This window comes from Hemiscyllium ocellatum, chromosome 22 (assembly GCF_020745735.1).
Source record: "Hemiscyllium ocellatum isolate sHemOce1 chromosome 22, sHemOce1.pat.X.cur, whole genome shotgun sequence".
In the NCBI taxonomy this organism is placed as follows: domain Eukaryota; kingdom Metazoa; phylum Chordata; class Chondrichthyes; order Orectolobiformes; family Hemiscylliidae; genus Hemiscyllium; species Hemiscyllium ocellatum.
In genome coordinates, this window is record NC_083422.1 from 19044687 (window position 1) to 19070134 (window position 25448).

At 40.5% G+C, this 25448-nt stretch overlaps 1 protein-coding gene across 5 annotated transcripts in view; it reads left to right on the forward strand.

Annotated features, from left to right (window-relative positions):
• Positions 1-605: 605 nt before the first annotated feature.
• Positions 606-25448, forward strand: part of LOC132826230 (myoferlin-like) — a 229815-nt gene continuing 204972 nt past the window's right edge. For 3 of the 5 annotated variants that reach the window (XM_060841913.1, XM_060841914.1, XM_060841915.1), the window contains exons 1-3: positions 607-1030; positions 11307-11362; positions 11780-11871. In XM_060841913.1, the coding sequence (XP_060697896.1) occupies positions 943-1030; positions 11307-11362; positions 11780-11871 (236 nt within the window). In that variant the 5' untranslated portion in view covers positions 607-942. Of the gene's footprint in view, positions 1031-11306; positions 11363-11779; positions 11872-25448 lie in introns of all 5 variants that reach the window. The other 2 variants (XM_060841916.1, XM_060841912.1) reach the window with 1 other exon arrangement.

Consider the following 25448-nt stretch of genomic DNA (forward strand, 5'->3'; position numbering starts at 1 on the left):
TTGAAATATAGAAACTGAAGTATCAAGGACAGGAAAGGGAGAAATGACCCAACATTTGCAGAGATTTTGAGTTAAAACAAAAGATGTGATAACGTCGTTTGCGGCATTTGTTAATCTTGTTAGTGACCTGAGTACACAAATGCTACTTATTGTAATCAGTAAACATCTATACTTTATCAATAATAGTCTTAACAATGGAAAAAAATTAAAATGTTTTTTTCTTGATGTTATTGGTTGGGATCACTGCCATTCATCTCAGATTCCTCCCTTTGAGGTGAAACGGCAAATGAGTGCCGAACTGGTCTCCGCAGTGGCTGTGATTTCATTAAATCAGTATTTTATCGTGCTGTTGGTTTTGTGCAGAAAATGGGCCGATTTCTAACCTGATCAGAGAGAGGGGGGTGGTGATTAACTCGTGAAAGTAACCAATCTTGTTCAGCTACTTACAGATTTGGAAAAGCCAAGGAGAGTCTGGTTGTAACCTGAACCTGAATTAACCTCCACCTTTTTTCTCACAGGGTGGGGGAGACAGGGCTTGGTTTTAACTGGTTGACCTTGCCGGTAGTTATTGGGACACATGATATGGGTTTACCAAAAACAATCGCTGCTCAGTTGTGACGCTTGGAGCTCGCTTCCCTGAGGCGTGTCTATGCATTTCCCACTATTTCTACCAAGTTTCTTTTCACGTTCGCGCTCCTTGGCAATGGTTCCTTTCCAATTATAAGCTCTCTTGTCTCTTTGTCGGTCCTAGCCTCTATGAAGTGACGCAGGTATTGGTTTCCAGGTGTGGTAACCAATCCGTCTGAACTGCTCCATCTCTCGCCAAAAGAGGCTTCACTCAGTCAGCAGTTCCCCCTTCGCTGCTGGCGAAGCTGACAGTACGTTAAAGATGTCAGCCTGAGTTCAGTTGCTGTAAGTTTTTTGCAGCTGTGGGATTTCGAGATGCTGCGAATTGTAGTAGAATCCGCCAGTAACCTTCCTGACTCAAAATTTGGAACTCCCGACCCCATAGCGTCGGTCACTTTCAAAGGTGAGTGTTTTCGGATGAAACCGAGCGATGCACCAAACATGTCTTTTTACAAACCTGCAGCACCGTTGTTAGTGCTGGGGTGGGGTAGCTTTTAAAACTTAATCTCCTTGTAAATTGCTATGGTTAAAAAGATTGTTTTAGTAGCTGCTCGTTGCTTATGCTGCAGATGTCCAGTGAAATAGTATACTCGCCCCTCCAACCCAAGCTGCTTTAACTTATCTCAGGCATTGATTTTCCTGCTTTTCGTCGTAGAATGTAAACAGAAGAGTTTAAAACCACCACTGTCTCCTTTAGCCCTACAACCTCTCCTTCAAATCCAGTACCAAGCTCTCTATTGAATTCATGTTGCTTTAAGGTGTGGCCGTCTCTTTTTTTTGTTCATCGGAAAGTTTAAGCTTGGAAATTGAAGTTCGTTCCTATAGAATGACTCACTTCTCTTTTAGGGTTGCTCTGGTTAAAAATCCGACATAACTTTGGAACAGACCTTCTAACGCCTTTGTTTTCGTAACACACTTTTTAAGGGGCTTGGGAAAAGTTTGCACAGTTTTTATTTACACTGGTACAGCATGAATTCAATCTCGAGATAAACGAATAGGTCTAATGTAGTCCTGACTACCACAGTGGGTTGTACATGACAAATGAGAAGCTAAAGCTCCAGTACTGTAGATTCCTTTCTTTCTCACTTCTCTGTAACCCTGTCTAATTTTATTGTAGGCCTGCTATTGTCAGACTTGTTTTGTCCTCATTGTAATGTAAACAAGCAGGACTCCGCCAGCAACAGCACTCCTCCGGGTTTATCCAGTGGAAAGCTAGGATTGTGTTTTATTTAAGTGGTGGGGGCAGATCTTTTCTCCCTCCTCTGTCACTGCAAACATTTTACTTTTATGCTGAGTTGTGACGATGAATGTCCTGGTCTGTCAGTGAACTAATCTCCACCTGGCTGTGACAATTGCCTCAGGTAAAGGAACAGCAAATCAACAAGTTGCTGCGTTTGTTCCCTTACTGGAGTTATGTGGTCTTATTATGAAATTGGAACTGAATCTTATTTGACTGAAGCCCACTGCGCCCCTCCTTCAGTTTGCCATGTATCTGAATAAGTTAGTTAGTTTGAGGGGAGGGGAGAGAAAGGGAGAAGGTGAAAGGGTAATGGGCAAACATGTAACTCTTATTTTGCTGAAATTTATTTAATAGGAAGGAAAAATTGAATAAATGCTAATTACATAACTTCCCAAGGGTTTTGTTTCAATCAAACGAATGATTTATGTGTATACTTTTGAGAGTTTTACAAAAGTTATGTATTTCTTCAGGACTGTTTTGAGAGACTGAATTGACCCTGGTTCATAATTAAGTATCCATGTGTATTATCTTCTAAAATTTAAAATGCAATGCTTTCACTAATAACCAGTCCCTGATTTCTTTTGGTGATCTGAAACATTTAATTATAATTAAAACTTTACATGAAGCTTATCCTAAAACTAAACACTGGTAAAATTGTTGAAAACATTTCTGTTAAATACAGAATCCCAAGTGAAGAAATATTCTGAGACAACCAATCTATCAATCCCCTGGTCCAATCCTAACTTGACCGTAATGGTTCTGGTCTCCAATAAATATACAGGACCCGTGTGTGATGTTCCTCCATCAGTTTGTAACTTTTGTCAATGTCTCAAATAACTTGGATTCAGAAGGTTTATTGAGCATGCTTGACAAATCCACTGGAATTCTCTTTTGAGGATTGAACTTGTGGAGCTGAAGGGGAGCCAGTTGTAGTTTGAGCTTTCAGAAACTTTTGACAAAGCCGCAACTAAGAAATTAATGTGAGTCCAGCGATAGTGTACTGACTGGGACAATACTGGTTAGCAGTCAGGAAATGAGAAGGAACGAACAGATCTCTTTCTGAATGGTAGGCAGTGACCAATGGGGATCAGTGCTCGGACTCAGCAATTTGCAGTGTATATATTAATGATTTAGATGGGGACTGAATTTCCAAATTTACAGTTGAGAAGGGTGGACTGTGTGGAGGCTGCAGAGATGTTTCTGTGATTTGGACAAGTTGAATGAGTGTCTACTAAGCCTTTGTCCAATCTGTGATGTGAAGTTATCCACTTTGATAGCAAATACAGAAGACCGATTATCTGGCTGTAAAGCAGAGAGGTCAAAGTGAAACAAGACCTAGGTACCCTTGTAACTAGTCACTGAAGGTAAGCATGCGGGTGGTAAATAAGCTAAATGATATGTTGACCTTTATAGGGAGAGGATTAAAGTACAGGAGCAGGGATGTCTTGCTGGAATTGTACAGAACCTTGGTCAGACCATACCTGGAATATTGTGTGCAGTTTTGATCTCGTCCGAGGAAGGATGCTGCTACTGTCGCTATAAAGTATAGCGGAGGTTTACCAGATTGATCCTGGGGACGGCAGAACTGATGTTTAGGGAGAGATTGAATCGGTTAGGAATATATTCACTGGAGTTTGGCCCACTTCATTTTTCTAAACTCCTCGAAGCCTCTAAATTTCTAACAGGGTTGTATACAGGGTATAAATGCTGAAAAGGTATCCCTGATGTTGGGTGAGTTCAAAATCAGGGGTCACAGATTAACCATATCTGGTAAACCATTTTAGCCCTGAGATAAGGAGAAATTTCTTGAACCAGAGTATGCCGAGTCTGTGGTATTTACTGCTTGAGTTGTTGCCAAAACATTGTATAATTTAAAGGAATTGGGTATAGCACTTGGGGTTGAATGGTTTGGGAGGGTGAGGGAATCGAGAACCTGCTATTGAATTGGACGATCAACCATGATCATAATGGCAGAGTAAGCTTGATGGAGCTAAATGGCCTATTCCTGATTCCATTTTGTTTCAATTCTAAAGTTGAAAGCTTGTCACCTACAAACTTTAAACATTTTGAAGTTGTTGACTTCAATGCAAATAATGTTGGGCAAATAACAGGCAATTTATTCAATCCTGCCCAAGATTAAATTCTACCTTTTTTCAGGTATTTGAAAACTAAATCTTTTTCCAACTAAGCACATTTTAAATTTGTCATTTATAGGGTCATTGTTGAATTCAATGTATGCATGGCCTCCGTTCAGTTTGTGAGCAGAGTGATATTTATTCCATTTCCAGTGATTTGGATGAGGTGTTGAACAACATGTTGCCACTTACATCTGAATGTCCTAATCGAGCATTGCTTTTTATTTTTTTTCCAATCAACTTATTCCAAGATGTTTTTACACAATCCAGAGTAGGAGGGATTTTTAACTTGGGTGTCCTGGCTCACGAGTAGGGATACCATCACAGCACAAGAATCCTTGAGCAATGCTTCAATTTTTATTGAATTCTTATTCTGCAGTGACAGATTTGAACCAAGTGCCAGGGCATTATATGGAACCCAAGATTATTGTCTAGCAAGAATACTACTAGGCCATTCCCCTAGCAGTACTTCAGTATATCACAACATCAAGTGAGAACAGCTGAGAATAACAATTGAAGTGATCCTTTTGATTCAAATAAATCTCCATTTTTTTATTAAATAAATTTTAGTGGGATAAGCATTAGCTGAACGAAGATAGATCTGTTATAATTTGGATCAGATGATGATGCCTTCCGGCTCTCTTCCAGTTGGGTTTGAATTTACAAGGAGCATTCTTTACTAATTTTATTCTTCATGGAGCCCCCCAGGCACAGTAGATGTGGTAAACCTTTGCAGATTTTTTTTAAAAGAACTTGCATGTGGAAACTTCTTTAAACAAAACAAACACATACTTGTTACATATTTATTAAAGTTCCCCTTTAGTTCCAAACTATTCCTCCATATGCACATCTCAGAATATTGACGCTGATAGGTTTTGCATGTGCTGATCAAAGGATGATCAATCTTCCAAACAGATCGGGCCTTGGCTTTCGTTTGCTACGGTGCATTTTTGTATTTGTGGTGCAGAGCAGAGGACTGAGTGGAACACATGGTGAGAGAAACTAGAGCAAAAGACAAAGGAAATGCTAATGGTGGTAAAGATGAAATTGAGATCTAAACTAGGTGTGAAAAAGAGAAAGTGGGTCCACTCAACTGAGAGCAATGCCACCAAGGCCCAGACTAGCTACTGGGGGAGGAGGAGTTGGGGTTATAGTCAATATGGATGACAGAGGTCATGTTCTGAAAGTTGCAAAATGCCAAAATGGGAAATGAACTGCAGTTCCTTCAGCTTGTGATGGGCTTCACTAGAACACTGCCATAGGCCTAGGATGGAAATGTCAACATGAGAGCAAGGTAGTTTATTGGAATGGCAAAGGACTAGGGGTGGGGTGTGGTCTTGTTATCCTTATGGATGTTAAGGAGATGTTCCACAGCCATCCTGCTTGCTTTCAGTCTCCCCACTATAGAGGAGACTATATCTACTGCTCACAACACAGTGGAGTAGATTGAAAGGAGTACAACTAAACTGCTTCATCACCTGGAAAGTGTTTTAGCACCCTTGGACAGTGAAGAGGGAGGAAGTGACATGGTGAGATTTGCAGTTTCTATGATGGCACAGGAATAATGGAGAAATGGACCAGGATAAAGCTTCCAGACAAATTTATGAATGTAAATGGGAAGAGACTGAAAGTGATAAAATAGTTAAAATAATGAAATAAGTTCAGTGGGGCTGAGACAGGCTGAAATCATGGTCCTACAGGGTAGGTGTTTTGTTTTGAAAATAAGCTTGAAGGGTGCAATGTAGGATTGGGGATCTGGGAAGCTGAAGGCGGGGAGATTGCCAGAGGAAGTGAGGTCACTGTTCTAGCAACAACTTAATATTCAGTGGGGTTATGGCTGAGAGGAAGATGAGGAAATGAGATTTTGGTGGCAGCCTCCACCAATTAGAGGTAACAGCGCAATGCTTGTCAGTAAGTTTTTGATAAAAGTTGGGTTAGAAATGAGAGAATGGAGTGCACCAAGTTCAGAGGAAGACAGATTAGAATGGGCAAGGGGTGCAGAGAAATTAGTGGTCAATGTCACATCAACAACTCGAGATAAAGTCTAGTTAAGAGGCATGGGGGGAGCGGGCACGGGTGGAGAATTGGGTAAAAGGGTCTGTGGAGCAAGGAGAAGACTTCTTCCCAAAGAGGGCACAGAGGTAAAGGCAATGGAAGATAAGTTCAGCATGTCATGTCCAAAATTCATCAGGGTGAGGGTTGTAATGGGATAAAATTAAAGTTCTTTGCTGAGCACAGATTGCTCAAGAGAGGAGGTGGTCAGAGTTTTTAATGAGTAGCAGATAAGAAGAGGGATTGGAGGAAGGGGTGCAGTCAGGGGGTGTTGGGTACCTGAGAGATTTAGAATCTTGTATTCCTTAACACCTGAAATGAAAAATGAGGGGAAAAAGTGAAAGCATCGAATGAAACCAAGGAAACTGAACAAGGACAGCTTGGAGAGAGGTTAAATGTACGTTAGTGATGCATGGTACAGCATGTGGATCTTGATGTGGCAAGAACCACTGTCTGAGGAGCATTGCATGATTTGAGATGCTTGTGGTCTTGGAAATATTTGAAGGACGGACCGTCAGCTTTTATTGATCGATGCACGGAGTATGAGAGTTGAGGTCATGTTGTGGCTGTACAGGACGTTGGTGAGGCCACTTTTTTTTAAAATACTATAGAATTCTGGTCTCCCTTCTATAGGGAGGATGCTGTGAAAGGGTTTAGAAAAGATTTAAAGGATATTGCCGTGGTTGGAGGGTTTGAGCAATAGGCTTGCGGCTATTTTCCGTAGTGTTGGAGGTTGCGGGATGACCTTGTAGGGTAAATAGACAGTCTCTTCCCCACAGGGAGAGTCCTGAACTAGAGGGCACGGTTTTAAAGTGAGAGGGGAAAGATTGAAAAGGGGCATAAGGTGCAATGTTGTCACGCATTGGTGTGTGTATGGAATGAGCTGCCAGAGGAAGTGGGAAGGGTTTAGAGGGATGTAGTCCAAAGGCTAGCAAATGGGACTAGATTTATTTACAATACCTGGCCGACATGGACATAGAGCCAAAGAGTTACAATGATGTACAGCACGGAAACAGGCCCTTTGGTTAGCATGGAAGAGTTGGACCAGATATCCCAACCTAATCTAGTCCACCTGCCAGCACCTGCCCATATCCCTCTAAATCCTTCCCATTCATATACCCATCCAGATGCCTTTTAAATGTTGCAATTGTACCAGCCTCCACCACATCCTCTGGCAGCTCATTCCATACTCGTACCCTGTGAAAATTTGGCCCTTGGGTGTCTCATACCTTTCCTCTCTCACCCTAAATCTATGCCCTCTAGTTCTGGACTCCCCTACCCCCAGGGAAGAGACTGTTTATCCTATCCATGCCCCTCATGATCTTTTAAACCTCTAAGGTCTCTCCTCTGCCTCTGATACTTCAGGGAAAACAGCCCCAGCCTGTTCAGCCTTTCCCTGTAGCTCAGATCCTCCAACCCTGGCAACATCCTTGTAGGTCTTTTCTGAACCCTTTCAAGTTTCACAATATCCTTATGATAGGAAGGAGACCAGAATTGCGCACACTGTTCCAACAGTGGCCTTACCAATGTCCTGTACAGCCGCAACATGACCTCTCAACTCCTGTACTCGATACTCTGACCAATAAAGGAAAGCATACCAAACGCCGCCTTCACTATCCTATCTACCTACGACTCCACTTTCAAGGAGCTATGAACCTGTACTCCAAGGTCTCTTTGTTCAGCAACACTCCCTAGGACCTTACCATTAAGTGTGTAAGTCCTGCTAAGAATCGCTGTCCCAAAATGCTGAACCTTCCATTTATCTGAATTAAACTCCATCTGCCACTCCTCAGCCCATTGGCCCATCTGATCAAGATCCTGTTGTAATCTGAGGTAACCCTCTTCACTGTCCACCCCTCCAATTTTGGTGTCATCTGCAAACTTACTAAGTATACCTCTTAGGCTCACATCCAAATCATTTATTATAAATGATGAAAAGTAGTGGACCCAGCACCAATCCTTGTGGCACTCCACTAGTCACAGGCCTCCAGTCTGAAAAACAACCCTCCAACCATTCTCTGCCTTCTACCTTTGAGCCAGCCATGTATCCAAATGGCTAGTTGTCCCTGTATTCCATGAGATTTAACCTTCCTAAGCAGCCTGCCACGGAGAACCTTGTAAAACATCTTGCTGAAGTTCATATAGATCATGTCCACAGCTCTGTCCTCTTTGTTACTTCAAACAAACTCAATCAAGTTTGTGCGACATGATTTCCCACTCTCAAAGCCATGTTGACTATCCCTAATCAGTCCTTGACTTCCCAAATACATGTACAACCTATCGCTCAGGATTCCCTCCTACAACTTGCCCACCACCGACATCAGGCTCACTGGTCTATAGTTCCCTGGCTTGTCCTTACCACCCTTCTTGAACAGTGGCACTATGTTAGCCAACCTCCAGTCTTCCAGCACCTCACCTGTGACTATCGATGATACAAATATATCAGCAAAGGACTCAGCAATCACCTCCTAGCTTCTCAGTTTTAGGGTACACCTGATCTGGTGGGGATTTATCCACTGTGTTTCAAGACATCCAGCACTTCCTCCTCTGTGATATGGACATTTTTTTCAAGATGTCACCATCTATTTCCCTACGTTCTATCTTCCATATCCTTTTCGACAGTAAATACTGATGCAAATAACTCGTTTCGTATCTTCCCCCATCTTGTGTGGTTCCACATAAAGGCTGCCTTGCTGATCTTTGAGGGGCCCTCGTTACCCTTTTGTCATTAATGTATTTGTAAAAACCCTTTGGCAAATAGGAGAATCCAAAGCTATCTCATGTCCCCTTTTGCCCTCCTGATTTCTCTCAAGTATACTCCTACTGCCTTTATACTCTTCTAATGATTCGCTCAATCTATCTTGTCTATGCCTGACATATGCTTCCTTTTTCTTAATCACCCATCAATTTCTCTAGTCATCCAGCATTCCCTATACTTACCAGCCATTCCTTTCACCTGAACAGGAATATACTGCCTCTGGACTCTTGTTATCACATCTCTGAAGGCTTCCCATTTTCCAGCTGTCCCTTTACCTGTGCATATCTACCCCAATCAGCTTTTGAAAGTTCTTGCCTAAAACTGTCAAAATTGGCCTTCCTCCAATTTAGAAGTTCAACTTTTAGATCTGGTCTATCCTTTTCCATCACTATTTTAAAACATACAGAATTATGGTCGCTGGCCCCAAAGTGCTCCCCCACTGACACCTCAGTCACCTGCCCTGCCTTATTTCCCAAAAGTAGATAAAGTTTTGCACCTTCTCTAGTAGGTACATCCACATACTGAATCAGAATTTCCCTGTCCACACTTAACAAATTCTTCTGCGTCTAAACCCTTGACACAATGGCAGTCCCAGTCTATGTTTGGAAAGTTAAAATCCCCTACCATAACCATACTATTCTTACAGATAGCTGAGATCTCCTTACAAGTTTGTTTCTCAATTTCTCTCTGACTATTAGGGGGTCCATACCACAATCCCAATAAAGTAATCATCCCTTTCTTGTTTCTCAATTCCAACCAAAAACTTCCCTAGATGTATTTCTGGGAATATCCTCTCTTTACAACTGTAAAGCTATCCCTTATCAAAAACGCTCCTCCCCCTCCCCCTCCTCTCTTGCCTCCCTTTCTGTCCTTCCTGTAGCATTTGTATCCTGGAACATTAAGCTGCCAGTCCTGTCCATCCCTGAGCCATGTTTCTGTAATTGCTATGATATCCCAGCCCCATGTTCCTAACTATACCCTGAGTTCATCTTCCTTCCCTGTGGGGCATTGAAATAAATGCATTTTAATTCATCAGTCCTACCTTGTTCTCTCCTTCATCCCTGCCTGCCCTGACTGTTAGACTTGCTTCTTTTATCAACTGTACCAGTCACAGATTGATCTCTTTCCTTACTATTTTCCTGGGTCCCACCTGCCCACCTTAAGATAAATCGTCCTGAGCAGCACCAGCAAATCTCCCTGCCAGTATATTAGTTCCCTTCCAATCAGGTGCAATCTGTACGTCTTGTACGGCGGCTCACTTTTACCCCAGAAGAGATTCGAATGATCCAAAAATGTGAATCCTTTCCCATACACCAGCTCCTCAGCCATGCATTCATTCTACACAATAAAGTCAGAGATTTGCTGTTCTCAACAGCAAAGACGGAGACTGAAGGGTCTGTTTCCATTCTGTACAGCTCTGTGACTCTGGTTGGAATTTGCATGGAGTAAGGCAAAGCCAGAGAGAGACACTTGGAAAGGAAAAGTGGCTGTAAAGTGAGTTTTGGTAAAGACTTAATCAAATACTAGAAAGGAAATAGAAAACATTGAAGGTGAACAAGCCAAAAGATTAAAATGGAAATTCCATCCGAGATGAGCAGAACTTGAGGGTAGGTATACCCAGAAGAGAAGATTCGGTCTACCTGCTGCTGGGAATATAGTTTATAGAAATGAAAGAATCAAAATAAGCAATTATTCATGTGCATAAAAGAGTTTGCCTGTCGAAGTTAATGAAGGTTTCCTCAGGAAACAAATGTTTGCCTTTGTCTTGCTTTCTTGCATTTATAAATTATCATGTGATTTATTAGGCCTTTGTTCGGTGGTCATTCCCCTGGTAAATCAGCTGGAATGTTCAGCTTCCTGTGGTAATATAACTGTTCTGCCTCCTGGTTACATATGTGAAGGTTTTAACATGTCTTCCAAGTCTAACCTGCTAGTGTCTGAGGTTTAACTTTATTAATAAATAGTGTACCTGACTGCTGAGATGTGAATGTTAGTGCAGAAAATTAATTAAATCAGAAAGCATTTTTATATGTTTGCATACAATGTGTATAAATTACATTTGAGGCTAGTCTGATTCCCAGATTGGTAATAAAGATTTATTGCCCCCTATCCAACATATTTCCTCTCATTCGTCGAATATAGTAGAATTCCTAAGTGAGACTTGTTCAAAGTAGTTAGGCCAGCTAAAATTGAATGGAATTATTTACATAGGAGCAAATTAACATGCTGAGTTGTGTTGTTACATGCTTCTGTACTGGAATATGAAGTAATTATTGTAACTGGGACACAAATGGGCTTTGTTTGAGTCTATTGCCAAAGTGCTAATAATCTGGATACCTTACATTTATGGAAAGTGGTATAAGATTGGTGAGTCTCATAAAGATCACTTTTGACATGTCTTTTTCATTATTGACTTCTTTAAAATTGGGAACGCAACATGGCATGCTTTACGTAAACAACAAGCAAGTATGACACATTTTCAATTCTTCTTTAGATGAAAAGAAAAAAACCAAGTCAATTGACAATGAACTGAACCCCGTCTGGAATGAGGTAAGAGTGCTTAGATTAAATTAACCTTCAAAAGTAACACATTGCAAAGTCATGTGAAGGATCAAATCTAATCTTGCAATCCAGTAGATATTTACATTATTACAGTTGGGTGCAATTTTATGTTGCAGTCTGGTCTAGTGCTTTTTTTTTAATATAAGAATTCTCTATCATTTAGAGTATAACTAGCAAAAATAAATCTGCTGAAATAGGTTTTTAATTAAGGAAAAACACTCCACCAGAAAACATTTAATAGTACTTAATCTGGAGTTAAGTATACCATTAATGCTGTTAAAGTTCAATACTTGTGTTTCAAACATCAGTTATTCAGCATTTATTAATTTTGAGGATGATTCTAAACTAAAGAGATGTTACCAGGGACTAACACAGGTGACCATTACCTTTATTTTCTACTTGCAGAGAATTGATTTTGATTTGAAGGGACAGGCTCTAAATGTCTCCTCTTCAATTCTTGTTGTGGTTAAGGACTATGAGACAATCGGAAAAGACAAGTATGTATTTTCATTTCAATTTTATTTATTTCTAATGTTATTTTTCTAGTCTAGTGTAAATGCAAATGTGGCCAAATGTTGAAGTGTTCCCCAAAGTACTTTTGAGCTAAGTGGCATGCTTGATATAAGTTTTGCTTCTCAAAGGAACATTGTTGCGTTCCTTTATAAGTACAAAATGCTTTCTTTTGAAAAAGATAAGCTTCTCGTCAATTAGAAACAATTGACAAATTTCACATTTTGTATTGCTTTTTTGCTGTGTAACTAAAATCAACATAGCCTATCGACTGTAATAATTTGGTTTGAGCTGGGAGATATCCTTTCTAATCCATCTTTCCGCACACTGCCCATAGCTCTGCAGCTTACAGCACTTAAGGTGAAGATCCAGATACTTTTAAGACTTTGACAGACTTTTTAAAAAAAAAGCTTTTTCTCACCTTAACCTTTCTGCCACTTAGCCTGGAGCTGTGACCTCAGGTTTTTGAACTGTCCACAAAAGGAAACAGATCCCTCCTGTTTACGCTATCTCTACCCCATAATCTTGTATACCTCAGCCTTCTCTGTTCCAAGGAAAACAACCCCAACTACTACTATTCTCTCCATAGCTACAAATCTTCAGCCTCGGTGATTTTCTGTGAATAGTTAAACATGGAATATGTGGTTTTGCTCTGTGGGGTGTACTGCTGAAATCACTTGGAAATCATCACCTTGTTGACAAGTTCTGCTTTTGTGTTTTGCTGTTAAAACAGAAGAAAGTTGCAAATTGTTGAAATAATGTGTGACAGTTTTAAACAATGGATATAGTTCTTCAGAAAAAGCTCTCTGACCTGGTCAAATGAATTATGTAGAATGTCAGATTTTACCACTCAGTTCCATTTCTTAACTTTTTTGATTTTTTTTCAAATTTATTTTTGCCGTTTTCTAATGCTACGCCTTTCTCAATATAATTTTAAAAGCTGCAGGACCGTTGTTGTTTTTAACTTCCTGGTCGTTTGTCTGAGAGTTCATATGACTTAGCTGCTTATCCTAGTGGTTGACATCCTGGTTGCTGGATACCTGGATATCTTGTTGACTTGGTCTCTAATTCATTTTCAGGAAAAAATACGTTTGTGATGTAATGTTAGTGTCCCATTTCTGAGCCAGAAAACCCAGGTTCAAGTCCTGCTTGCTCCAGCCATGTGTTAACCTACTTGAGTCACCTGATTTCTAATCTGTAGTCCATTCCTGCTTTGCGGGCTTTTCTATTATGTCCCTGTTCATAGAATATTGAAATGGTCATGAAAGGTGAGATCCATGTCATGAAGGTTGGGAGTTGCCTTCAAGCTTAGTGAGCATGGCTGCTGACTGCATAATTCAAACTGACATGTTTCTAAATTAGCGTTGATTACTTCACAGTAGCTAAGATAGCCATGCTTTACTATGCCTATGGTCTTGGTAGTAATCTTCAGTGCCTGGAATTGAGACAGAGAACTGACATTGCAGGGGGAAAAAGAAAGCGTACCTAAGATCTAAGCAACTAAAAACGAAGTCTTTGACGAATATTGAGAAAGTAGGAAGGAGCTCAAACCGGAGATAGGAGGGCCAAACGAGGCTATGAAATGTCCTTTGCCAGCAGGAAGAATTGCAAAGTGTGTGTGTGTGTGTGTCCACTCAAACAATGGAGGTTGTGTGTGAAGCCAGAGGAAATGGATAAGATCCTTAATGAATACTCTATATTGGTACTCACCAAAGAGATATGTGAGGGATTTTGAGGTTGGGGAAAGGTGAGAGGGTACTCTTGGGTAGGCTAACGTAATGGAGAAGTGTTGAGTGTCTTGAAATGTATTAAGGTAGACCTATTCCTAGGGCTGGATGGAATCTATCACAGGAAACTGGGAGGCAAGAGAGGAAAGAGCTGGGGCCTTGACCGATATCTTTGCATCCTCTTTGACCTTGAGCGAGGTTCCAGAGAACTGGAGAATGGACAATGTTCCTTGGTTTCCTTTCTTAAACAATGATAATCCAGATTATTAAAGGCCGGTAAACTTGATGTCGGTGCTAGGGAAGCTATTGGAGAAGATACTGAGAGAACTTATTTATATTTGGAAGTGACTGGAATTGTTAGTGATGGGCAGCATGGATTTGTGTGGAGAAGGTTTTGCTTCACCAGCTTAATTGAATTGTTTGAGGTGACCAGAATTATTTGGGGTAAGGGCAGTGGATGTTGTCTTCGTGGACTTTGGTAAGGTTTCTCACTGCAGGCTGATACATAGTCTCATGGGATCTGGGGTGAGCTGGCTAGATAGATACAAAGATGGCTTGCTCATGGAGAGTCATGGTAGAAGGGTGACTTTCAGAATGAGCAGCATGGTGGCTTGGTGGTTGGCACTGCTGCTTCACTGCTCCAGGAACCTGAGTTCAATTTCAGCCTTGGGTGACTGTGTGGAGTTTGCACATTCTTCCCATGTCTGATTTTCTTCTGGGTGCTCCAGTTTCCTCCCACAATCCAAAGATATGCAGGTTAGGTGAACTGGCTATGCTAAATTGCCTGCACTTCAGGGATGTGTAGGTTAGGTGCATTAGTTACGGGTAAATGTAGCATAATAGGCTAAGGGCAATGGTTCTGGTTGGGTTACTATTCAGCGGGTTGGTGTGTACTTATTGGACCAAATGGCCCTTTCCACACTATGGATTCTGATACAGTAACTTGTGGTTTTGTGCAGGGATCAGTCCTGGGACCTTTTTTTTGCAAATGTAAATGATTTGAAGGAAAATGTAGATGATCTGATTTTGCAGATGATGCCAAAATTGGTGGAATTGCAGTTTTTGGCAGATGGAGTTTAATTTGGGCAAATGTGCGATGAATTTTAGAAGTTCAAATTCAGGTGCAAATTATACAATAAATGGCAGAACCCTTAGGAGCATTGACAGAGAGATCTGAGTGTACAAGTCCACAGATCCCTGTAAGTGGCAACACAGGTGGTTAAGAAGGCATACAGCTTACTTGTCTTCATTGGCTGGGGCATCAATTGTCCAAGTTGGCAAGTTACATCTGTATAGCAGGTAACGTTTGGAATATTGCATGCAGTTTTGGTCGTCACATAACCAGAAGGATGTGGGTGCTTTGGAGAGGGTGCAGTAAAAATTTATCAGGATGTTGCTGGGTATGAGGAGAAGTTGGATAAATGTTTTTGTTTTTTTTCAATGGAAGGATGGAAGCTAGGGGGTGACCTGATAAAGGCACAGGGTGGATAGTCGGAGGCTTTTTCCCAGGGTGGAAGCGTAACTACAAGAGGGCACAGGTTCAAGGTCAGGAGAAAGTGCAGAGAAAATTTGACTGTTGGGTGTCTGGCACTCTGCCAATGGAGGTGGTGGAAGCAGGCACATTAGCAACATTTAAGGTGTATCTTGATCGACACAAGTGGGAGGTGACGAGGGATAGAAACTGCATATGGGGAATACATAGAGGGTTGACATAAGAATTGGAATTGGTGCAGGTTTGGTGGGCCTGTTCCTACAGTGTACAGTTCTTGCTCTTTGCATTGTGATTTTTCAGGTTTTTAAATTTGTATGAAAACCTAATGTATTCAGCTCAATGACTAAGACATTGCCTTTCCTAGCCTAATATTTTTTTAAACCACACCCGTGACTACATCAATGCTCTGATCACTTCCTGTTCCTTTCACATCCTCTGCCATTCTCACCACCCTTTGTTTTCTTTTGTTCCTAGTTCCCCCACCAGCTGTCAAGTTCCCAATACTCTTGCCCTCTACCTCTAATCTCAACAATACTGTTGTCCACTTATTAAACAGCTGTCTTCTCATTGCCAGCTCAGAACATGGGATCAGGAAGTCTCCAAGCCTGCTCCACCATCCACTCCAATGTCACTATCACATGCTATCCCCATACTATTGTTGTTAGTCTTTGCAATCTATCAGTTTCTGTCTTTAATGTGTTCAGTGTTGAGTTTTAGTCCTTCTGGGCTTCACACCCTCTGAAGAAATTCCTCCTCATTTCCATTCTTCAGTAGCCTGTCTTTTACCCTAAAGATGATTTTAAATTTGTGTTTTGTTTTGCTTCCTCTTGCTGGTTAGTCCAGAACCTCGGAGCAACTTGTCTACCTCCACCTGTTGCATGCTGTAAGAACTTCCTAATTTTCAGTTAAGTCCCCTTGTTATTTTTGTCAACTTCCCCTACTGTTTTCATATTACTGGAGGTAGATAAATAGTCTTATCAATTTTTTTTTTGCTTACGTTAAGCATCAAGATGCCATCAAACTATTTTGTTAGTGCACAAGGCATTTGACCAAGTCAAGATGTTTAGCATTATCAAGCCAAATCACCTTCCCACTCCTCTTATCACGACCAGTCTCCAACAAACCATAGTTTTTTTTTTCTTCATGACCCATGCCTCTTCAAACCGTAATCTTCTGTCCCAATCTACCCTCGTTATCACTAAACCTGAGGGTTTGGATGCATCCCTTCACCTCAGACCTGAGTCACTTGACATACACTTTTATTCCTCTTTGTCTGTATAAACTTTCTTCCCTTTTTATTGCTTTCACTTCCATGAATGCTCTTGAAATCTCTCAATCTCTGTCCTACTGACTGTCTTTAGACCTAAGGACTTAGATCGTTAGTTGCTGCTTTGCTCAGGAAGTTGTTTGCTCCCTTCCAAAACACCAATATCTCTTCACCTAGTTCAATCTATCTTCCTCTTCAATATCTCTCCAACTTTTCTGTCATTTTAAAGAACGTGTGCTTATGAAATGTCTTGTACATCTTCAGGAATTTTGCAGTTACTTGACAATGTTTTAGTGAATAGCTACTGTAAAGCATTTCAGCTAATTTGTACACAAATATTAAACCAGAGAACCGAGGAATTATTCCATTTTTGATGATTAATTGAGGAAAACCAGGAACTGAAAATTCAGCTCCTTTCCGGTATTTACTAATCAACCTGCTCAGGTATGAGCACAGACCTCTGGTAGAGGTAATACATGACCCTGAGCCTCCGGGCTCAGAAAGGTCCCACTGCACCTCCAATTGGCCGCACCACCCTCCACTGCTGCTCGTGGCAGAAAGTTAAAGATCACGCAACAACAGGCTTATTTGGAAGTACAAGCATTTGGGGCACTACTCCTCCTTCAGGTAGTGGGGCAGGATCAAAGTCTAAGCTTCTCCTGGAGCACACCTTTACTTGTTTCCACACCTACATGTTATTTTCATACATCGACAGCAATAATTTCAGCTTCTACATCTGCAAACATCATTCTCCAAAGTTCATCAAAGTGACTCCTTTATTTTCTCATTAATATTTTACTCTGTGGCCACATTGGGTTTGGACTTGGCTTTTGTGTTTTTTAATTTAATATTTAATTTCTCCACTGTCTCCTTGCTGTCTGTTGTCTATGGGGTGTTGGGCATTTGTTCTTTCTGGCCCATTCAAAAAGTGTCAACTCCCATTTCCAGCTCTGCTCATCAGTACTGCACCGCTGTCCCAATGTATTGTTATGCCCCATGCCTTCAACTCTTAACTCAAGCTTTTATGCGTGTGTTGTGGCTGAGCCTACAGCTGACTTGAGTATTCAGAACTTCCCCTCATAAACTCACTGCTTCCTTTTTTTCTAAAAACTTTCTTTTGAGCAGGCATTCACTCAATTCTAATAACCATACAACAGCTTTTTTCCTGTTTCTTTCTCAAAAGAAATAATTAATGTGAAAATCATGCATTCTATTAACACAAGTAGCTGTGTTAGCAAATTTTGTTTTGGTGTTTAACTTTGAATATATATCAGCATTTGGTTCCAAGTGTTTAGTCTTAAAGGGACATTACCTGCCTGAAGGGTGTCTCCTTTTTTTGTGTACTTTAGCAGTGTTGTTTTATTAATATTCTTTATATGCAAGTAAAATGGGTGTTGATTCCTCTAGGTGTTATCATTTTTGTGCAGCATAAATGACCATATTATCATTAAGCAATAGATTAAAGAGTTTCATTAATGGTGTCTGATGTATGGATCAATGAAAAGTGTGCAGAGGGCTAATTTAAACTTAGTGAATTCACTATCAGTCAAAACACTTTTTACATAATCATCTTGTAATCACTTAGCAAAACAGCTGTTATTTCTACCAAATGTGTATCTCCTTTTTTTTTATATATTTGTTAAGCCCTTAGCCCATACTTTAATTATCACAATGTTTGAGTTTGAGCTGAAATTCCTGTTAAGACTCCACTTATTACTCAGAATCTTGTTTTGCATCTTGTTGTTTTGTTCTCCTGCTGAAATTTCTTACACTTCCATGAACTCTTCAAGCTCACTTCACGTTGTGCCCCAGTTTCTTCCCAATTTGAATCTTGACTTGATCCCATTATCCTTCAGATTTTCTCTCCCTTTTTTCATTTGCAATTTTTTGTTCGAAGTTTCTCCCCACCTGACCTGTTTTTAAAACATCTGTCGCCTTTTGATGACTTGAAGCTTTGAAATAACTTGCTTCTCATATACAAGAAGCTAACACATAATGTTACTTAAACTGTGGTTAGATGCCACTCTAGAGTCTGTGCAAATTAACTAAATATACTTGGCATTCAACTCAAAGCTGTTTTGATTCTTAAATTATGAAATTTTCAGTGGATTATCAAAGGAGTTTGTGTAACATGAAGAGGATAGAGTTCTGTAATGGTCAGTAAATTTGGTAGGAGCTCATTCTTTGAAGAAGTCCAGTCAAATATTAAAGTTTGCTTTATTCAACAGGCCTTTACTTTTCTGCCTGAAATTAGCATCTGCTGGAGGCTGGGAGGAAATGTTAACATCAGACATTCTTGACTTATTAGTCACTGAGTAACCCTTCCAGTATTTAAAATTAATTTTATGACAGGATATCCCTGATTCCTGTACTGAAATTCAATCTGTTCCATAGTAAGTTACAGGAGTCTGGTGAATTGAGTTTTGTGAAGAGAATCTTTTCACAGTAATAGAGAGCTTCAGCTTGGGAACCAACTTGAACTTGCTTGATGGTTGTAGGTTGGGCTAGGAGTGAGGAGTTGCAACACGTTCTATGCACAAGTATCTTTGCAAAGCCGCCTTCTGGCTTCAGTTTAATTCAGTCCATTGCTAATTTCTTCAGGTAAAAATATCAAAACCTCAAAGTGCTAGGAGGGGAGCTTTCCAACGATTTGTTGAGAAACATGAAAATTACGAGTTGAATAGTATTTTTAGTGTTCACATTTCTATTGAAGAAATGGTGACTTTCTGAAGGGTGTTTAAAGTCTCGGCAGCTAACGTCATGACAGCTAGTCTGTCTTGTACCAGCTGCAACGCGTTCAGAGGAATTCTGGGCTATGGTTGTGTATTGTTTGCTGTTTTGTAGAGGCATGTTCTGCAATCCAGGAGTGGCACTCACTTTCGTCAGAAAGAACAACTTAGTGAACATATTGCTTTGTGTAAGCTGCATTAAAATGGGACCAATAATCTTACACTGTGCTCTAACGTTATCTCCAAATTATTTTTGTTTTCCAATTTTACTTTCAATCAAGTGCTCCTCCTTAACTGTTCTATGACCTATCTATCTTGCAACTTTTTCTTTGCCTTTTCCAAATTCCTTCATTTCCCTGGAATGCTGAACGTCTTCACGACTGATGCTCTAATATTAATCCCTTCCTCCACCTCCATTTTATTTTAATAAAGGAATGTGCTGTCTGAGTTCATAGACCAAGTTTATTAGTTTATTTTTCAAACTTGATTTTTGTAAGCACAGGTCATTTTTGAATTATAATACTTGAGTATAATGCTGCAACATCCCCACCTCAACTTTTTTTTTAAATTGCATGTTAACATTAGCTATCTTTATAGTTTTTGTTGCAAGCTTAGTCATCACATTTTGTGGCCACAGAGAGGTGCTGATCCTTAAGGGTGGGGCAAATTGTGGGTTGTGAAACAATGCATTGATCTTCTTCCATACCTGGGTATGGAAATGCAACAGTGAGCACTTTTTTTTTCTTTGTCTCGTAGTCTCCTCACCTTTCAATATCTAGGTGATCCCCTTATTTGTGGGTAATAGGTTCCAAGACCTACCGCAGATGCCCGAAACCAAGGATAATAGGGTTCCCTATCATTTAAATGGTAAAGTTTATCTCTCCGGCAGCCCCTAGAATTATTTCTGGAATATTTCATGTAATATTTTCGGGCTGCAGATAACTGAAATTGCAGAAACTGAATCTGCAGAGATGGGGATTCTACAGTAATTTTAAACATTTTGAGCCTGCTCTCGTCCCTGTTAAAACGTGCCTCTGGGCTTGAAATGCCTTTTTAAACAATGGTGCTCAGTGGTGTCAGGCGTCTGATCAGTCACTAACTTTTTTAGTTCAGGAAGTAGAATTGAACTACGTCTGTGGCTAAATTAACAGTCCAGCTGGTGACAATTAGAGTTTCAAGAGCGAGGGTAAACTAACCGCCCTAAAAGGTAAAAACAATGACTGCAGATGCTGGAAACCAGATTCTGGATCAGTGGTGCTGGAAGAGCACAGCGGTTCAGGCAGCATCCAAGGAGCAGCAAAATCGACGTTTCGGGCAAAAGCCCTTCAGGAATAAAGGCAGAGAGCCTAAAGAGTGGAGCGATGAGCTAGAGGAGGATGGGGGTGGGGAGAAAGTAGCATAGAGTACAATGGGTGAGTGGATGAAGGTGATAGGTCAGGGAGGAGAGGGTGGAGTGGATAGGTGGAAAAGGAGATAACCACCCGACAACACCTCCAAAGAAGCTGAATGGTTGAGTAAAATTGCAACAATGCTGTAATCTTGGAAATGCAAAACCATGTGCAAGTAACCTAGCAACAGCTTCGGGCACACCCTTCAACATGGGGAATACAAGATGATGAAGCAGTCTCTTCCGAGCTTTTACGCAATAGCACCCACTCAGTTTTTCTCACTCTCTAATTTTGGCCTGACTTAGTTGCATCAGAAAAACAATACATTAGTCTATTGGCAGACTTCTAACCTATTCAGAGAACAAATGTAATAGTGCTGTCTCCAGTGGTGCTGCCTTGTTGGTGTGTATCAGTTTCTAAACTGTTGGCTAAATGTGCAGAATGGATCTGGCCCTGAGCCAACGGAACTTTCTGCAATGCCTAAAGCCAACATTTCAGTTGAACTTTTAAACAATTCCATATGGGGAAGAAAAGCTGAATTGTAGTTCTGACATTAGCCTTATGCTGTGCAGAATAATTTTGTGTATGGCGCAATCCATGACTTTTAAAGAATGGCCTGAGTATAAAATATTACTACATAGGGTTTGTTTTTAGCAACAGGTTTTATTCTAATGTATGCAAACTTTGCAGATCATTCTTCATCATAACTCTACTTCAGCAAACAGGCTTTTTTGCCTGGTCTTGATGTTCAATCCTTTCTTTATTTTTGATAATCTTTTTGAGTTGAGATTTATTTTTAATTAAGTCGTGAAACCTAGAGCAAGTTCATAGTTGGAGATGTCAGCATTAAGATTGTTTACATTCTGGGGATTGGGATTGTTTATAGGAGCCATACTTGGGACATTATTTTCCAGAAAGTACAATTGACTGGATTGCAGAGTATGGTTATTCTATAGTGTGAGGCAAATGGGTGGAGGGCAAGTCTGAGATTACAGTTGATTTGGGATTCACTCATTTCATTATTTGAACTCCATTGTATGCCAGCACAGTTTCAAAACACATCAGTGTTTTCTAATGTAGTTTTAGTAAATCTCCTCCAAGACAGCAGTGTTGCACAATCAGAATCATGGTTAATAATTCAGTCTAATTGCATTGCTGTTTCATCTTGTATCTTTGTGTGAGCAGGGAGTACATGAGGCAAACAAAGCACATTGTTGTGTGTATTTCTAATGTTGTCTTACATAGGATAGCCCATTGGTCTGAAGCCAGAAGCTATAGCTTGAGGGATACAATTCTGCAGCAAACATGGCTGACTTGGGGGGGGGGGGAGGAAAGGGTGTCTCACTCTTGCTGCTGGCCATGGATGGTCTCGTCATTAGACTGTTTATTACAGAAACCCAGATCACGTTCTGAGCACCTGGGTTTGAATCCAGCCATGGCGAATGGTGGAGTTGGAATTAATTTAAAACTTGACATTAGAAGTCTGACTATGAAAATCGTTGTCAATTGTTAGAAAAACCATCCAATTCACTAATTTCTTTTAGGGAAAGAAACTGCCATCCTTACCTGGTCTGGCCTACATGTGACTCCCAATCCACAGCATGACTCTTAATGGCCCTCTGGCCACCTAAGGATATGTAATAAATGCTGGCCTAGCCAGTGATGCCTCCCTCCTATGGAAGAATAGCATATTGGAAGACCGAAACCAAAACTGGTGGAAAATTTCAACAAGTCTGGCAATGTCTGCGACGAGAAATCAGTTAACATTTTGGGTATGGTGACCCGTCTTCAGAGCGGGCCTGAGGAAAGTTCATTGGACCTGAAACATTAATTCTGATTTCCCTTCACAGATATTGCCAGATCTGCTGAGCCTTTCCAGCAATTTCTATTTTTTGTTTGACTTGTGGTTTTAATGTATTAGAAGAGTTTTGCAGGTGGTTGATCAAACATCTTTGGTTTATTATAAACACCCCTCTGTGACCATCACGCCCTAGAATGGGATTCTAACCTAAGCATCTGCGTTTTGGACAGGAAGTATATCCAGTGACCCCAGACAGATCTCAGTTGACTTCATGAGAAGTCTCATGTTCTGGATGGATGTGACAGTAATGTACTAAAACTTGCACAAAACATGGTCAAAGTAATGCATTTTGAAATGGAAAACAAAACACTGCATTCAGGTGCTTTATTTTCTCTTGTCCCATTTGAAAAGGTTTGCTGTGTGTAGCTTGGCCAGAATACAGTTGCATTGAGAAGTATTCCAGACTAAATACATTGTAATGCAATTAAACTATTAATGGTTTTGGAATGCAGGAAGCATAGCCCCTTGTGTATGGTTGGTCGATTTTATTGAAGGTGTTGGAATCTGGATTAAGCTCTCCTGATCTGATAGTCAGACTGCAGAGAGGGGGCATTTTATTCTTGTTTAAGGATTTTCCATCTTCAGGATGTTCAAAATGTTTCACGTCTGTTTTCTCTAGCAACTAATTGTGACTAAGATGTCACATGAGATGTATGATCAGTTGATTTGTTGATCAGGATGCGAAGAGAGAGGAGGATTTTTTTTAAACAGGAGTTTAAGTGCCTATTTAGAAACCCACTAGTTGCAGTATGGAAGTAGGCTGTTTGGTCCAACCAGGCCATACTAGCTTTGTTTCCCTTGTGGAGGGTATGGTGCTAATTACTCTGGCCCACGGAGTTCCCACGATCCTTTCTTAATCTACTGTTTCATCAGACACAACAATCTAGATTCAGTCTGAATAATCTGAGGGGAAATGTTTTTATTTTAAGCAAGAAGGATCTCCAGGGATTTGTACAGGGACCTCAGCCTTTCACTTTGTCATCATTATATATTACATACATTTTAGATGCTTTATTAGTAGGGATTCTGAGGACGTGGCAGTGTGAAAGAGTAAAAGGCTTTATGGATTTGCTTGTGTGCATGTGATTAAAAGCTAATATGCAGGCCAAGTATTCCACGCTAATAAAATGTTTTAATTGCTTGGGAGCTTCCCATTCAATGGGATAAAAGGGATACCTTAGTTGAACAGACCCCCTGGTCAGACCACAGTTTGGAGCCTTAGGTTTGCTGCCTAAAAACAAGGTAAGATTTGTACACGTTGTCCTCAACGGAGATGTGGTGCAGATTCACTGGAATGAAAGGAATTTGAAGAAAATTTGCAAAAATAATATTGCCTTCCTTGTAAGGTAAGGGACTGATCTAATTGGATTCTTCAAGTGGGTAGTGACAAAAAAGTGATCACCACCACTGGGAATCCAGACAAGCTGATATGGCCTATCACTTCCAATTCTAAGCCAATTTAAGAGTGAAACTAGAAATTGGGACAGCAGAAATCATCTGAAAATCTCTTCCCATCCTCTTTCCACACCCTGCCTCCTTTCAATTCCCTCCCTGCTGTGGTTTCTGAATGATTGGAATTTTCCAGTTAGGGTTTAGTGTTTATTCCCTAGGTTAAGATGTGTGTAGAAGTGGATGCACAGACTAGTCATAACCTAATTTAAGTAGAACAGATTCCAAAGGCGCACTGAGACTTAAATGTGTCCATTATGGAGTCCATTTCTCTTGGCTATGTCATATGCGGCTGTTCGGCAGTAAAAAGTATGCACCAGTGGCCTGTGTAATGTTGGTTTGAAAAAGTAGCAACTTTGCCTTGCCAGTGGCACAGAGACCTTTTTATAAAATTCTTTTTTGGGAGGGACTGTTTTATGTTGCAGAGCTAAATATTTAAACTAGCTCTGACTCACTGCTGGAACGAATGGCGTTTGGAACTGAACTGGTCTGGTCTTGCACTTAGATCTTGTTCAGAGTAATTTCGAAAAATTCTAGTCTGTTAAGCAGTGCAAAGTCACTGGAGATGTAATACTGATCTTAAAATGGTTTTCAGGCATTTTCATAGGGAACTGTTCAAATATCTCTAGAACGGAGTCCTATTTTCAGAAATCTGGTGCCAATAATAGAAACAATAGCAATCCTTGGGACATGTGCTTTTACATAAATTGCAACTTCTGTTTTGCTGTACGTCTGTATATAAGCGGTAACCATACTGTGGCTGGGAGGAGATACTAGTAAGGTGAAGAGGAGAAAGGAGATGCAAGTTTTTGTGTAGTGAAGGGAAAGTATTTTAGGATTCCCTCGATGAAAATAATGAGAGGGGGGCCTTTGTGCTATGTTCCAGTTGAGGCAGTGACATTTGTATCAAAAGAACATCAGACTGAAATGACCAAACTGGTCAATCTGGTACTGTCAATTACATCATCAGCCCATCCTTCCAAGGAACGGAAGAAGGGGTAGACCTGGGTGATAGCGTGAGTTAACTAAAGGGTGTAGATCAACATGTACAGATCTTTTGAAACTTGCTGACAAATATTTAGCTAGTGGGCTAGTAGCTGATGAGTGAGATTTGGTGTATTATTGGATGTTAGTGGCTTAGTTTTGGCAATGATAAGTTAACTGCATTAAAAGTCATCTTTCAGCAGGAGGTAGTCTGGGGTTATTGTGTTTACGTTAAATGGAAAGCAGAATTTCAGCTGCTCTGCATTCTCCATTTTGCATCCTTGCTTTAGAAATGATTGCTTATTTTAAAAGAAAAGCTGAACCTGCTGCTGAGCGTTGATTATTTAAGCTGCACAGACAATGAGACTAACCTCTTTCCAGCTGGTAGACTTGGTGCTCTAATCTACTTTGTGCCTCAAGCTATAGATTGTAAACAGACTTTATCAAGGTGCAACACCAGAGTAGAAGGAAGGGCAAATGGGTTGCATCAAAATTCTGTCAAGTTATGGACAACGGTTTGCATTTTCAACACCTTTTTAAGCATCCAATTTTTCCAAAAATTCATACTCTATATTGTGTGCAGCCATGGATGCCCATACTAACGCATGGCAAATAAAACTTATTTTTTTGCTCTTGTGTTGTTTTGACCCCTGAGCAACAGCTTATT